Raw genomic sequence first — 13,174 nt, 5'->3', positions numbered from 1 at the left:
AGTCTGGCATTTGCCAAGTACTATCTTTTGATGATGTTTGACATTTTTACTGGTTTCTGTGTTCGTTTTTAAATTAACCCCTTATGATCATTGACCAAGGCCTGAAATTGTAGATGTGGATGATACAAAAGTGTGAAAGAAAACAAACAGCTAAATATATTGTATGTTTTTTTAAAAAGAGTTCTAAAATGAATTTCTGCTGAAATTAATAAGGTGCTATTGTTTTGGTTTAAGGGCTACTGCAACAGAGACAGTTTTCAGATTCCCATTGAAGAATTTCCTTGTCACTTTCACAGTTCCCGACGAGCACTACACTGCTGGAATTTGACATGCCAATCCCTACCAGCCAGGCACTTCTTAGTACACACTGTCATTTTCCCGCTAAAATTTGAAGTGGAGGAAGGTGAAGGTACCTGAACATCAGTTATGTGGGAACCAAGGACAACAGCCTATGGGCCAGATAGCATATCAGACAGCCACTGCCTTTGTGCAGATAACATATCCTGACGCTGTGAAGTGCTGTTTGTGCCCGATTTGTGCCGAGAATGGCGATAAGTGCAGCCACCCAACACCCAGTCACAACACCAGCACCCTGTGTGCTGGGTGTCTGCAGAGCCGCTGGCATCACCCTGGCACTGCGTGTTTGGAACTGCGGCGCTGGCACAGGTCGATAGCCGGGTCAATACAGTTGGGTAAAAAACAAACTTCAGGCAGAGCGTGCGAGCAGCGGTGCTGCCCATGAGCAGCGTTGTTTTCCCTGCGGTTGGGATTTGACGTTGTGAGAAGCGAACAAACAGGAGCGAGTGCGCAAGCGGTGTGGGTGCTGCCAGGGCTGGTGGATTTGGGCAGCCTGGAGCAGAGGATGGGGCAAACCCGTCAGAGGTTCCTGCCACGGAGGGAATGACCTGTGAGCACACACCCACAGGGCAGAGCTTGTGGGTCACTGCACAGCAAGAGATGGGATGGCCAAACCACACACCAGGCTGCAGCCAGGAAAGGTTTCTTATCACAACAGAGATTCCATGCCGAGCTCTGGAGCAGGATATCAAGAAGAGTCCGTCAGAGGAGAGCTCCATGGAGGCACTCTGGGGAACTTCTGGAGGCCTGGCTGGTTCCCCACGGAGGAACCGTGGAGCCCTGGCACGGGAGCGAGTGGAAAAGAGCCAGAGCCTGTGGAGGAGGAGGTGGGCTATGCTGGGAGAGAGGAAGGGGTGCTGGGGATGCTGGGACCAGCTCCTCCTGGACACTTTACTGCTCCTGGGGTGAACTTCACCCAACCAGTCACATTTGTTTAATTGTTTGAAACATCAGTTGGTCTGTTCAGCCTGGAGGAGACGGACAGGAGACCTTATTGTGGTGTACAACTGTGGGGTTGGGAAGGGAAGTGAAAGGGCAGGCACCGATCTGCGGTGACAGTGACAGAACCCCAGGGGATGGCCTGAAGCTGTGTCGGGGGAGGTTCAGGATGGATATTGGGAAAAGGTTCTTTGCTAAAAGGTGGCTGGGCACTGGAACAGGCTGCCTGGAGAAGTGGTGACCACCGAGCCTGATAGAGCTCAAAAACCGTTTGGACAACGCTCTCAGGCACGCGGTGGGATTCTTGGGACTCTGCTGTGCAGGACCAGGAGCCGCACTTCAACATCGTTGTGTGTCTCTCCCAACTCAGAACATCCCATGGTTGTGTCACCCCCCAAAGGCCGGGTGGCTGCCAGGAGCCCTCCCGGGCCGGCGGCGCGGGGGCCGCGGCAGCGCGGCGCTGACTCAGGCGGGCGGCAGGCGGCGCCTTTAAATGTGCCGGGCCCGGCCGCTCCGCCTCAGGTGCCGCCGCCGCCGCCGCTCTGCCCGCCTGCCTGTCCGCCGCCTCCCCCGCCGCACACCGCGCCTGCGCCGCCCGGCGCTCCCGCTCCGCTCCGCACAGCTTTGTCCGGGCCCGGCCGAGCGAGCGGCGGCTCCCGCGGAGCGACCCCGGCCCCGCGACCCCGGCCCCGCCAGCGCTCACAGCCGGGGGCGCGGGCGGCCCTTAAGGTGGATCCAGCTTAAGGTGGAACGCTGCCGTGAGGCGGACCGGGCGTTAAGGTGGATCGCGCTTAAGGTGGACTCTCGGCGAAGCCGCGCCTGCCGGCGGGGGGGCCGGGGCTCGGCATGGGGAGCCCCGCCTGAAGCGGGGCCCGAGGAGCCGCGCCGGCCCGGCCCGAGGAGGAGATGGGGGAGGCCCGCTGCTGAGGAGCCAGCTTCGCCCCGGCCGCTGACAATGCCCGGCTCCCGGCCGCTCGGCAGGAAGAGGCAGCCCATGGACGAGGGCGAGGTGGGCAGCGCAGCGCGGAGCGGAGCTGCCGGGGCCGGCGGGAGCGGGGCTGCTCCGGCTCCCGACCGCTCCGAGGGGGGCGGTGGCGGGGGGTACCCCCGTCGCGTTTGGATTGGGAGAGGTTTAATTTTCTTTAAAGGCAGCTCCTTCATCACCGCCATCCTCCTCCTCCTCCTCGTCCCTTTGCAGCTCTGAAGCCGTCCCGGCCGCAGCCTCGCCGCCGGCCCCCGGGACCCCCCGGCGCAGCGCCATGGAGACGGTGGGAAAGTTTGAGTTCAGCAGGAAGGACCTGATCGGGCACGGAGCCTTCGCCGTCGTCTTCAAAGGCAGGCACAAAGAAGTGAGAATCCCTGCTTTTTATTTCCACCCTCCCCGCTTCTGCTTTTCATTTATTTATTTATTTCCTGCTCTGGGCCGAGCTGGGGGCAGCGCGCCCCGGTCGCCGCATCCCCGCCGCAAGCGGCGGCGCTTGCCAGCCTGGGCATCACCCCGGGCTTGGGGTGCTTATTTTTATTTATTTATTGTTCTCCTTGGAGTTTCTTCCAAGCAGGTGTGTGTCCCGGCAGGAGCCGGGCAGGTGGCTTCCCCTTGGGGCTGGGAGGCCGTCAGCTGCCTCCCAGAGCCACTCAAAACCCGTCCCCACCTCCAAAACAAGGGAGAAAAAAATCCCTACACACTATCTATGAAAGGAACTCTTTAGTTTGTTTGGGATTTTTGTGTGTGTGTGTCTGTGAAGTCTTCTCCTTCTCCACTTAATTTTTCAAGGAGGAGGAGGAGAAATCTCATACTGGTAAATAAAAGGAAACCAATCCGGCAGTGGATTTTCCATCATTAGTGCTTGGGATAAGCCACGGCTCCCACAGTGCATTTATTTCTAGTGATTAAATAAGAGGATAATCATTGTATGAAGTAGTAACAAAACCCTAAACCTTGGGCTTTTCTCCTTGGGCTGACAAGCATAATTCTGGAAAGGACAAGTCTGAACAAGTAAGGAGAAGGCATTAGGATGTGAAGTGAGAGGCCTTTACCGGTGCTGCAAGACACTTCTTTCAGTAGGATTTGTAATCTGTTAAGAGGCTGCTTATCCTAACATGAATGAATGGTGAAATTTACATTTGTTTGTGTTATTTATGTACTGTTTCAGAAACCTGAGCTGGAAGTAGCTGTGAAATGTATTAACAAGAAGAACCTTGCAAAATCACAAACACTGCTAGGCAAGGAAATAAAAATTCTTAAGGTAAAGGCAGCCTGACTTCTTTTCTTCAGTCTTTATTCAATATGCCCTTTTTTTTGCTCCTAGCTTATGGTTTGTTTTTCTTTTTACTTTTTCTAGGAATTGAAACATGAAAACATTGTTGCCTTGTATGACTTCCAGGTAAATACAATCAATTATGTCAAAGCATTCTAAATTCGGGAAAAGCTGAATGGAGTTTGTGAAATTTCACTTTTTAGCAAGTGTTTGTAATCTGATGTGTACTCGGCGTGGGGGAAGGGGGGGGGGGAAGAGAAAGCCTTCTGATAAGTTATGGAAAGATAAACAAACACAGCAGATCATGTGTTAGCTGTTGGCTGGACCAGACAACTCATGTGCAGTTGGGAGTTGAGGTGGGAGCTTCTGCTCCAGGATGTTACACAGTGAAATGCAGTGTGGTGAATGTCTGTGCTGGAAGCTTTTAAGTTCTCAAAATGTTAGAAATAAAATTAGTAGTTATTTTTGGCATGCCCACTTCTTTATTTTATTTCTCTGGTCTGGATACACTCCCTGAGAAAACTTCTATTTCCTAGACCACGCAAAAATAGTGCAAGCATGACTTTGTAGCATATGATTGTCTTAGCTCCAGAGGATTTTAATTTGCATTTTTTCTGTTGTCCTTGTGGTCGTCACTAAGTGTTAAAAATTGCAGCAGACATTTTTCCTTCAAAGCCAGCCCCGAAGATCTAATCTAGAGGGGCTAAAACTGATCTGCTGCTAAACGCGAACCATCAAGTTTTAAATTTATTTTTTTCCTTCTTGATTATTTGTTAAATCTTGCTTGGTAACAGGGCAAGTTTTCTTCGCCGTTCGTGTGAATGCTTTTTAAAAAAATAGCTGCGGGATGGAAAGGCGGTGCTGGAGGATGAGGGGCTGTGCTGGAGGATGAAGGGCTGTGATGCAGGGTGGGTGAGCGCTGTGCGCCCACCCCCGGCCGGCCCTGGCGGGGCTTATCGGCCGTGTCCTGCCCTGTGGCCGGTATCACGCGTCCCGCAGGCCGCCGTGTTTGTTGACATTTCCTCCGTGTGCCGTGGATTGGCTCCGGTGGCTCCGCGTCAGCCCCGGCGGTGCGAGCCCGCCCGGCCGGCGGTGCCTGCTGGGTGCTGTAGTCCGCCGGTGTCTGTCACCCGGTGTGCCACAGCCACAGCCCCGGATCCCTCCCTGCTGGAGCAGGGGGCCCTGCAGGGCTGCCCTGGAGAGCAGAATTGCTGCTGGGAAATCTCCCTGGAGAGCCGTGCTCTGCTGCTCAGCTGATCTGGCAGAGCAGCCTTTGGGCTGATGAGCGCTGCAGAGTAGCTGGGAAAGCTTCCTTCCTTCTAATGCTCCTGGCACAGCTTGCTTGGAGCATTAGATCTCATGGTTTGGGTGGTTTTTTGGGTTTTTATTTTTTTGCTTTTTTTTCATGCTCTGTATGTACCTTCCTAATTTGCTTAATAACTTTTCACTTGAGAGAGTGACTGGCTGCTCCTGCACTCCATAGTTGGCATTTGCATCAAGCATTTATGCTTACTGAGATCTTTCAACACTTTTGTTAGATTCCTCTCCCTGCTGCTGAGTAGGAAGCGACTCAAAGATGTTTTCTGCAAAAGGAGCAGTTTTATTGCTGTTGCATTTATAGGAATGTGTTTTTCTCCTTTTGTGATGAGCTTTATCATATTCTGTGTTCAGCGGTGTAGTCTGGTGAGATTTTAGGAAGAAGCTGTGTAAGATACCACAAAACACGAACTTAAGAACGGTCCAGGGCTCAAGGCATGCCCAGGTTTGTGCTTAGTTACCAGCTTTGTCTTAGAGTCCTTGTATGACCTGGGTAATTTGATTTCTCAGAGAAAATGAGATTATTCAGGGGGCATTGGGTGTGGACTCTCCTCTGGTTTGAGGTGATCTATTACCAGACAGTCTGTTGCAGTTAACCCACATATGTTGTGTGTTTAGTGTGTCTGCATGCTTGGCCTTGCTCTGTGTCTGCTTAGGGGTTGTGTGAGAGTAAATTATCTGTAAAGGTAAAAGTGCAGGTCTGTGGAAGGCTGGCTTCTGCCCACCTTTCCTTACTTTGTGGAAAAGACTTCTACTCACATTGCTCCCCTGATACCAGATCAGGAGCTTCATTCATAGCTGCATATGAATTTATTGTATTTATCCTCAAAAATACCACATTTGCAGTTAATTGAATCCTTACTTGTAGGCTTTCTAAAATAGAAGATGTTTATTCTTGTATTACAACATAGAGCAAGAGGGAAAAAAAATACTTCCTGTGAAACTTATTGTTGCCCTGTAGCTTTGTCTGTCATTGCATTTTGTGTCCTCCCTTCCTCTGCACTGCCTGTCAACAGTGACTCTGACTTTTACTCGTGTGTTTCTTGCACACAAGGAAATGGTTACCAAAACCACAGTGGCTGTAAGCGAGTGATTACACCCAATGATGCTTTCATTTGCATTTTCCTGGTTAAAAACTCATGTTAGCCAGACCTCTCAGTACATGAGATTTTTGATGTAAGGCTAGATTTGCTCCAGAGTACATTTCGTACTGACAAGCAGCTCTCACCCTGGCACCCTGAATTCATCCTTCAAATCTGGGGAAATTGCTGTGTTCCTTCTCATTTCACATATCTTTGTGATATTGGTTCATAAATAATGACAAAATAAGAAACTTCCTAGGAATAAATGATTCTGATTAATGTTTAATCCATAAAAGTGCAGTGACTGGACTTTTCTGGATCCCCTTGCTGGAGTCCTTAGTACAGCATCAGGACATGAGACTGGCTCACAAAATGAAATATGCATATTCCCATTATTATGTACTCTCATATTAATGAGAGGTGATGTTAATAGTTTAGGAGCCTAATGCAAGAACCCTTGCTCAAAAAGAGGATAAATCTTATTGTACCACATTTCTACAAGTGCTGTCTATTTAGTGTCAGTGTGGAGTTGTGCTGTGGGTTTTTCCTAGGCACAGGAGGTGTTTGGCAGACAGTAAAAGCTGTGTTACAGCCTGTGTGGGGTGTCTTAGTTGCTGCTGAGCACTACCTGACCCCTCAGCTGGCTGGCTGGGGTCCCCAGTCTGCAGCAAAGAGGACAGAGTGCTCCAGAGGCACATCTGGCTACCAGAAATCCTTTTACTCTGACAACAGCCAAATCCTTGTTCCTTAAAGTGCAAATTAGTAACAACAAATGATGGTTTCTGCCAAAGGAGGTCTTGGTATGGAAATGAAGTTTCTTGGAAAACTGGTCTCCATGAGTCTGAGGATCAGCTCAGCTCTTCATGTTCATGGACAGGGGAAGCTTAGCACATGTGGGCTGGTGTGTGGGGCTTGCTTTGGTTTCCTGTGTGTCTCAGGACATTAAATCTGTGGTCAGAGACCACTTGGTGAGCTGAGGAGATTGAATGGTAGGAAGGGAACCTTTGGACTTGTCAGATCCTGGGAGCACTGTGTGCCAGAAAATTCCTTCCAGCACTAGGCAGAAGTTCCTGCATACATAGCTGAGATCTTTGGGCAGTGGGAGATTCTGGGTGTCTTTCCCTCCCTGTTCTGTGCCAGCTGCCCCAGGTTGAATAGGTGTCAGCTGAAGGTTTCATATGTGGCTGTGTGGGTGGTAGGGCAGAAAATCTTCTGAATCTGGACATGTCATGCTTTGGATATTAGAAACATTTTCCTGCATGAAATAAGAAGGATTATTTTATTGACAGATTTTCCCTAGTTGTGCACTGTGAGCTGAACTTGCTTCTTAAAGCAGCCTAGCTGTGACTGTGCTTGAGTGGATATCAGGTGGTTTTTGTGTTAGGCTTTTTCCCCCAATTTCTGCATGGGTGGGATGTTCTGGTTGCAGTAACACAGCTGTTAAAGGCACATTAGACACTGTGCTGTGACGTTTCTGGCTCAGCCTTTGTTACCTGAGGGTCTGCTTTCTACACTTTGGTAACAGGTTGATTTATTATACTCACCAGTTTGGGATGAGCTGAGACAAATGCTTTAGTCAGTCACCTGGTACAGACTCACCAAAAATATTTCTGCAGCGATGACTGTATCACCTGGAGACAAAGAACACAGAGTCCTTGCAGTGCAGATTTTTCTTGTGCACATGGATTAAGGCATGGGTGGCAGAACAAATGCTTCTCAGGTTAGTGGTCAGTCACCCTGGGCTGGTCTTGAGAGCCAGATAATGACAGCCTTGTGTTGCTGCTGTGTAGAAAGTCCTTGTGATCAATAGAGCCGTGGCTGCTGGGCTGTGATGTGCTGTGCTGGCTGCACCATCACCCTGTTTCTGACACAGAGCCTTTAGATGCTGCTCTGCATCTTGTGTACGTGCCTCCTGCTGTCCCCCAGGAGCCCTGTGGACAGCAGTGTCCTTCTGTGTGCCCTCCAGCACCGCCACCTCTGCTGCAGCAGTGCTCTGATGAGCGTGGGGCTGGGTGAATCAGTGCTGCTGCAGTGTCACCCCATGCCTGGCCACCTCTCGTGCCACCTCACGCAGGACCTTCTGTTCCTCAGGCACTGCTGTTTACGTGCTCTGTCTCTGGAGACAGGGCTCCACTGAGGCACTTGGGATGACTGAAGAGGCACTCTGTGTCTGGGAGATTGCTCTCCTGAGGTCAGGCTGCCTGCTTAAACCCTGTTTTAATTCCATCCCCTAGCGAAGCTGGCAGCTTGCCTGGTGAGTGGGTGTAAAGTGCAGCTCTCTGAAGTGCCAAGCAATCCTCTCTCTGTTTGTGCTGCAGACAAGAATGGGGTGTCTGCTGTCCTGCTCCGTCAGCATCCTCGCATCTGTTGAAGGGAATCACTCTTACTGAAGATTGAATCTGGCTTAATTTAGAGCTAAAGAGGAAAGGATGAAAACACAGCCACCCTCTGCCTGTTATTTTGTAGGGAAATGCTTGGGAATTTAGTGGACCAGAATGGCCATGTTTGCAGAGAGCTGAGAGTTCTGTAGTGTTGAACTTTGATTTGATGCTGGCTTCCCCAGCCAAGTATCCCACTGTGCAGGTCACAGAAACATCCAGCTAATGCTGACCACTAAATATAGACCTCAGTCATGGGCTTTTTTTAGAGGGAGTTGTCTTGCCACATTTCTGAAATTATGGTCACTGTTTTACTCATGCTGTGTGTAAAGCACACACCTGTGTTCCTCTCACATGATTAAGGTGTCATGGAAGAGCCAGCAACGTGGTGGTTAATGGTCTCCAAAGCTCCTGTGGAAGGTAGCATTACTCAGCCTGTAATGACAGATTAAGGAATGTTCCCCAGCAGTAATAGGAAACTGGAAGGCTGTTGTGTTCACAGCTTGATAGCAAAGCTCTGGTGGCTGCTGTTTGTGCTGCTGCTCTTGAGGCTCCACCAGTGTTTCCATCATGAAAATTTCCTCTGTATAAATCCTTGTGATGACTGAACACATTTGGAGTGAGCAAAGCAAGAGGTGAAGATTTGGATGATGGGTGCGAAGAAGTGTCTTCTTATCAATGGCTGGTGGGATTCAATTCAGGTGGAAAAACATTATTTGAATTTATTTCAAATATTTATAGGCTCAAAGCAAAGCCTAATTGAAAGATTTAGCTTTGTGACTAGACTGAACTTGCCACTAAGCTGTGAAACTGCAATAAACCTGTGTGTCTCAAAAGCTCATCTTAGTGCTCATTCTTGTATAGAGAATGGAGGGTACAATTCACTTTGGTGTGTCCTCCCCTCTCCTCCAGCCTTCCCACCTGTGGATACCAGCTGAAAAGCTCTGCACAGACCAGCAAACAGAGGGTTGGCACTGGTGGTAGGAATGCAGACTGGATGGCTCTGGTTTGCCTTGGAAGAACTCCCAGAGAAGTGGATGTGGGTCTTCCCTGAGGCAAACTGCCTCCATGCCAGAAGTGAGACCCTGTGGGAATGAGGAGCTGAGCACAGGGTGGTCTTTGCAAAGGCAGCGAGAGATTTTTTGCTTTGGTTTTGCTTTCAGAATAAGTATACATGGTTTTGCTTGATGTTTTTTGTTGTCTGGGTGGTGGTTTTTTTCCCCCTGCTGTTACTTATGTTCACATAGCAGTAGCAAATGGCACATTTGGTGGAAAACGAACATGAATGATGTGATCTTCCAAGGCAGTTTCTCAGGTGCAGACCTAAACATACTTTGATTAAGAGAAAGCATCTTAATTGTCTTCAGATGTTAGGTTTCCTGTCTGAGAAATGTAATAACAAATGTTCACAGCAGAATGCAGGGACGAGCCCTGCCCACAGACAGCTTTGGAACCTCTGCTGTGCTTATTGTATAGCAAAGAGGCCCTTTAATTGTGCATTGTCTCCTGCTTTATCATGTGCAGACCTTTAATACTACCATAAACACAAGAGATGCTGTCAAAATGCAGAGTGAGGATCTCAGAGCTGCATCTGTTTACTAAGCAAGGTTGTTTCAAGGGGGGGGTGATAGAAATGAACCAAATTGTGCATCACTGGTTGCTCAGGGCAATAATGTTCAGTCTGGCTGCAGGAGCACCTGGCTTGTCTCCTAGCATCAGAATAACAGGAGGAATTAGGTCAGCTGAGCTGGCATAGTAGGGATCAACCAGACTGTGCTTCCAGTGGGGGGGGGAATGAAAGATGCATAATTTTTAAGTCATTGGAGATCCCATTTAGCAAAGCATCTTAAAAACCTCCAGGAAGGGGGAGACTCCCAGCCAGCCCTGAGTGCATTGGTGGCTCAGGGTGTGGGAGCTGCTGGTGTGATGGGGACCCCAGGGACCTCAGGCAGGGCTGGGGGGCTGTGGGGTGGGCTCTGCGTGTCCCTTGGGTGCTGTGTCACCTCACCCTGCACACACCCTCTCCGTTTGCATTGGATGCTCTTTTCATTTGGTTGGCAATCACAGCCAGCATACTAAACATGTTCAAAAGTGCTCATTTCTCTGTTTTTTTAAATAGTGCAGATTTGATCTTGTGTTTCTCTGGCTTCCAGTAACTGGATTTTTTCCCTTCTTAAATTAAGGCAGTTCTTATTTGAAAGAAAATTCATGCTCTTTTATTTATACCCCTTGTTTCCACACCTTTATGGTAGCAAGTATGCTTGCTTTCTTAAATCTGATGAATGAACTATGAAATAAATGGATGGGAAAGAGACTTGCCAAGGCCAGTCACTCATGCAGGTGCCATAGAAAACCCTAGGAGGTCAAAACTCTAATTTTCAGAGTTGCTTTAAAAAAAAACAAAACAAGCACACCAGAAAAACCCAAACCAAAACAACTCTTTCAGAGTATCAGATTGTGTTTGGTATATACCATTAAAAAACAGGCAATTTCCAACTTTATCAGGGAGACTATATTAATCAAAAACTAAACTACATTAAACTAAAATCAAACCTTGTGACTGAGTTACTTTGCTTGTATTTGCACATATCTCAATCAATTGATGTGTCTCAATGAGTGTGATTAAAACTGAAATATCCTCAACTCTTAGCTCTCCCCCACTAACCCTGCTCACTTGGCAGGCTCATAAAATGCAACTTTAAGGTATGCAAGGATTTAATTCCAATACATGTGACTGAGCTTAAGGTAATGGGGAATTCAACCTTAAATGTTCAGTTTATGGTATGGCTGTGATACAAGAAGGAGATGAGGAATAAATACAGACAAACCAATTGGGTTTTGATTTTTTTTTTCTCATTGTTTTTAGAATTCTGTAGTTTCCTCTCTTGATAGCATTAATATAATGCATTGCTATTTGCATAGGAGCTTGCTTTTGTTTGAAAAAGCTTCTAGATATTCTGCCTGTTGGCAAAGGGGTAACTACTTCCACCCCATGTCAGAAAGTCCAAACTTTTCAGGATTCTGCTGTTCTTTTTTTTTCCTACATTCTCTGTTGCAGCCTGCATTCAGTGGATTTTGGGCAGTGCATGGGGGGCTCGGGTGCTGTAGGAGCTGCAGTGTTACCCCCAGAGCAACGTGACTGCTGTAAGAAGGGATTGCTTCTCAGGGCTCCAGCAGCACAGGTTAATTTGCTCTGATGTGGGTGTTCTTGGTCTTGCCTGGCAGCTCTGTGGCTGTGAAACCCAGCTCTTTGTTTCTGTAGCCCATTCTGCATCCCATGCTTCGGTTTCTGTGCTTGGGCTCGGTGCTGGCTGCAGCCGTGGCTTTGCTGCAGTGTGCTGCCCTGCAGAGGCCCCACAGGAGGAGAGGCAGGTTTTTCTGTCTGAGCTCTCTGCAATGTGCTGGGTCTCAGTGCTCTGTTTGAGCCCAGCAGTGGATTGGGGAAGCCCAGCAGCAGGGCTGTGACCGGCTGGGGGCAAAGGTGGGGCTGGGCTGAAGGAGCCTGTTGGGAGCTCATGTCCAGTGGGAGGGATGGTGAAGTTTGTTCAGGTCTCCTGAAGGCTGAGCTGCCTCTCCAGCAGTGATCCCCTCTGGCTGTGGTGGTATGAGCTGCCTGGGAAAGAGCAGCTCCACGGACATGACGTTGTCCTGTTTGTTTTCTAATGTCATGCAAGCAGACTTTAGAACTGTTGCCAGGGGGATGGGAAATAGTCTCCCTCCCTTCCTGAAGCCTGTGTAGTACCAGAGAATGGTTTTCCTGCTGTTTTTAATCTGCCCTGAGGTACAACCTGTCCTGAAACAGCTCATCTGTTCTGCAGTGGAGAGTACAGTAGTGCCTGGAATGGGGCAGTGCTGACCCTTGGCATCACTGTTCTTCCAGTTCTACAAAAATCTGCCCTGCTGCAAGGCCACCCAGCAACCATTTTTGTGCTGCAGGGCCTCCCTTCTGCTTGCTCCATGTCCTAGAGCAAGCTGACAGGTCAGAAGGAAGAAGAATGCAGTCAGTGGCTAACTGTGGGCCAATTGTGGATAGAACATGGTGGGCCTTGCCCGGTCTTGTTTCTGGTGCTTACTCCATGGGATCTACATTAAGAAATTAGAAGCCCTCATTATTTTGGTAAGTCACAGATCTGCTGACTCTGGAAATAACACTTTCCAGTCACTTGCAGTAGGTTTTGCCTTTCTTCATCTGAGTTAATTGTCTCCTGAATTGGAAGCCTGCTCAGAATGTTCTTGAGTTCCTTATTGATGATGTTCAGGAGGAGTGAGGAGGATGACCAGGGCCAGAGAACAGAAGGCTCTGAGACCTGTTTTTCTTTTCACTTGGGGTCAAAAGCCATGTGAATATCTTCTATTTGCTTTAGATCAGTTTTCCAAAGGACGAGCAATGATAGGTTCTCCCACACTGCTGATTGATGTTGCTATTGTCCCTTATCTTGCTTTGTTCCAATAGATGCATCAGAAGATAATCCTTGCTTATCATGACAGTTTTCCTTTCCCTTTTCAGAGGCTAGCCTGCTCAAGCCAAGCTGTGAGCCAAAGTGAAACAGTTCTAAGAGATTTTACTTTTTGCAAAGTTGTTTTCCTCTCTTTAGAACAGCAGGTTTGTTTTTCCCAAGCCCAGTCAGTTTGGGAGCCCCTGCCTGAGCTAGGGATTTTCCAGATGCCATTGGCCTAAGAATTGGCTTCTGTAAAGCAAAGTTGTGTTTGTTTGGACTGTGTTTGACTCCAGTGCCACTGTCAGAAAGCAAAAACTGGAGACCACAGGTCAGAAAGGTATTGGCTCCATGAGATCCTGCTGGCAAAACAGGAGGATGTGATACACAGTGGTTCTGCTGCAGTG

The 13,174-nt window shown here is 48.7% G+C and overlaps 1 protein-coding gene across 3 annotated transcripts in view; it reads left to right on the top strand.

Annotated features, from left to right (window-relative positions):
- The first annotated feature begins 2,188 nt into the window (after positions 1-2,188).
- Positions 2,189-13,174, top strand: part of ULK1 (unc-51 like autophagy activating kinase 1) — a 74,740-nt gene continuing 63,754 nt past the window's right edge. For 2 of the 3 annotated variants that reach the window (XM_063173581.1, XM_063173582.1), the window contains exons 1-4: positions 2,189-2,305; positions 2,495-2,645; positions 3,450-3,542; positions 3,639-3,680. In XM_063173581.1, coding sequence (XP_063029651.1) covers positions 2,556-2,645; positions 3,450-3,542; positions 3,639-3,680 — 225 coding nt within the window. In that variant the 5' untranslated portion in view covers positions 2,189-2,305; positions 2,495-2,555. The remainder of the gene's footprint in view (positions 2,306-2,494; positions 2,646-3,449; positions 3,543-3,638; positions 3,681-13,174) is intronic. The other variant, XM_063173580.1, reaches the window with a different exon arrangement.

Source organism: Melospiza melodia, chromosome 20 (genome assembly GCF_035770615.1).
Source record: "Melospiza melodia melodia isolate bMelMel2 chromosome 20, bMelMel2.pri, whole genome shotgun sequence".
Lineage (NCBI taxonomy): Eukaryota > Metazoa > Chordata > Aves > Passeriformes > Passerellidae > Melospiza > Melospiza melodia.
The sequence above is the reverse complement of the archived record's forward strand: the minus strand, read 5'-3'. Positions and strand labels throughout refer to the sequence as shown.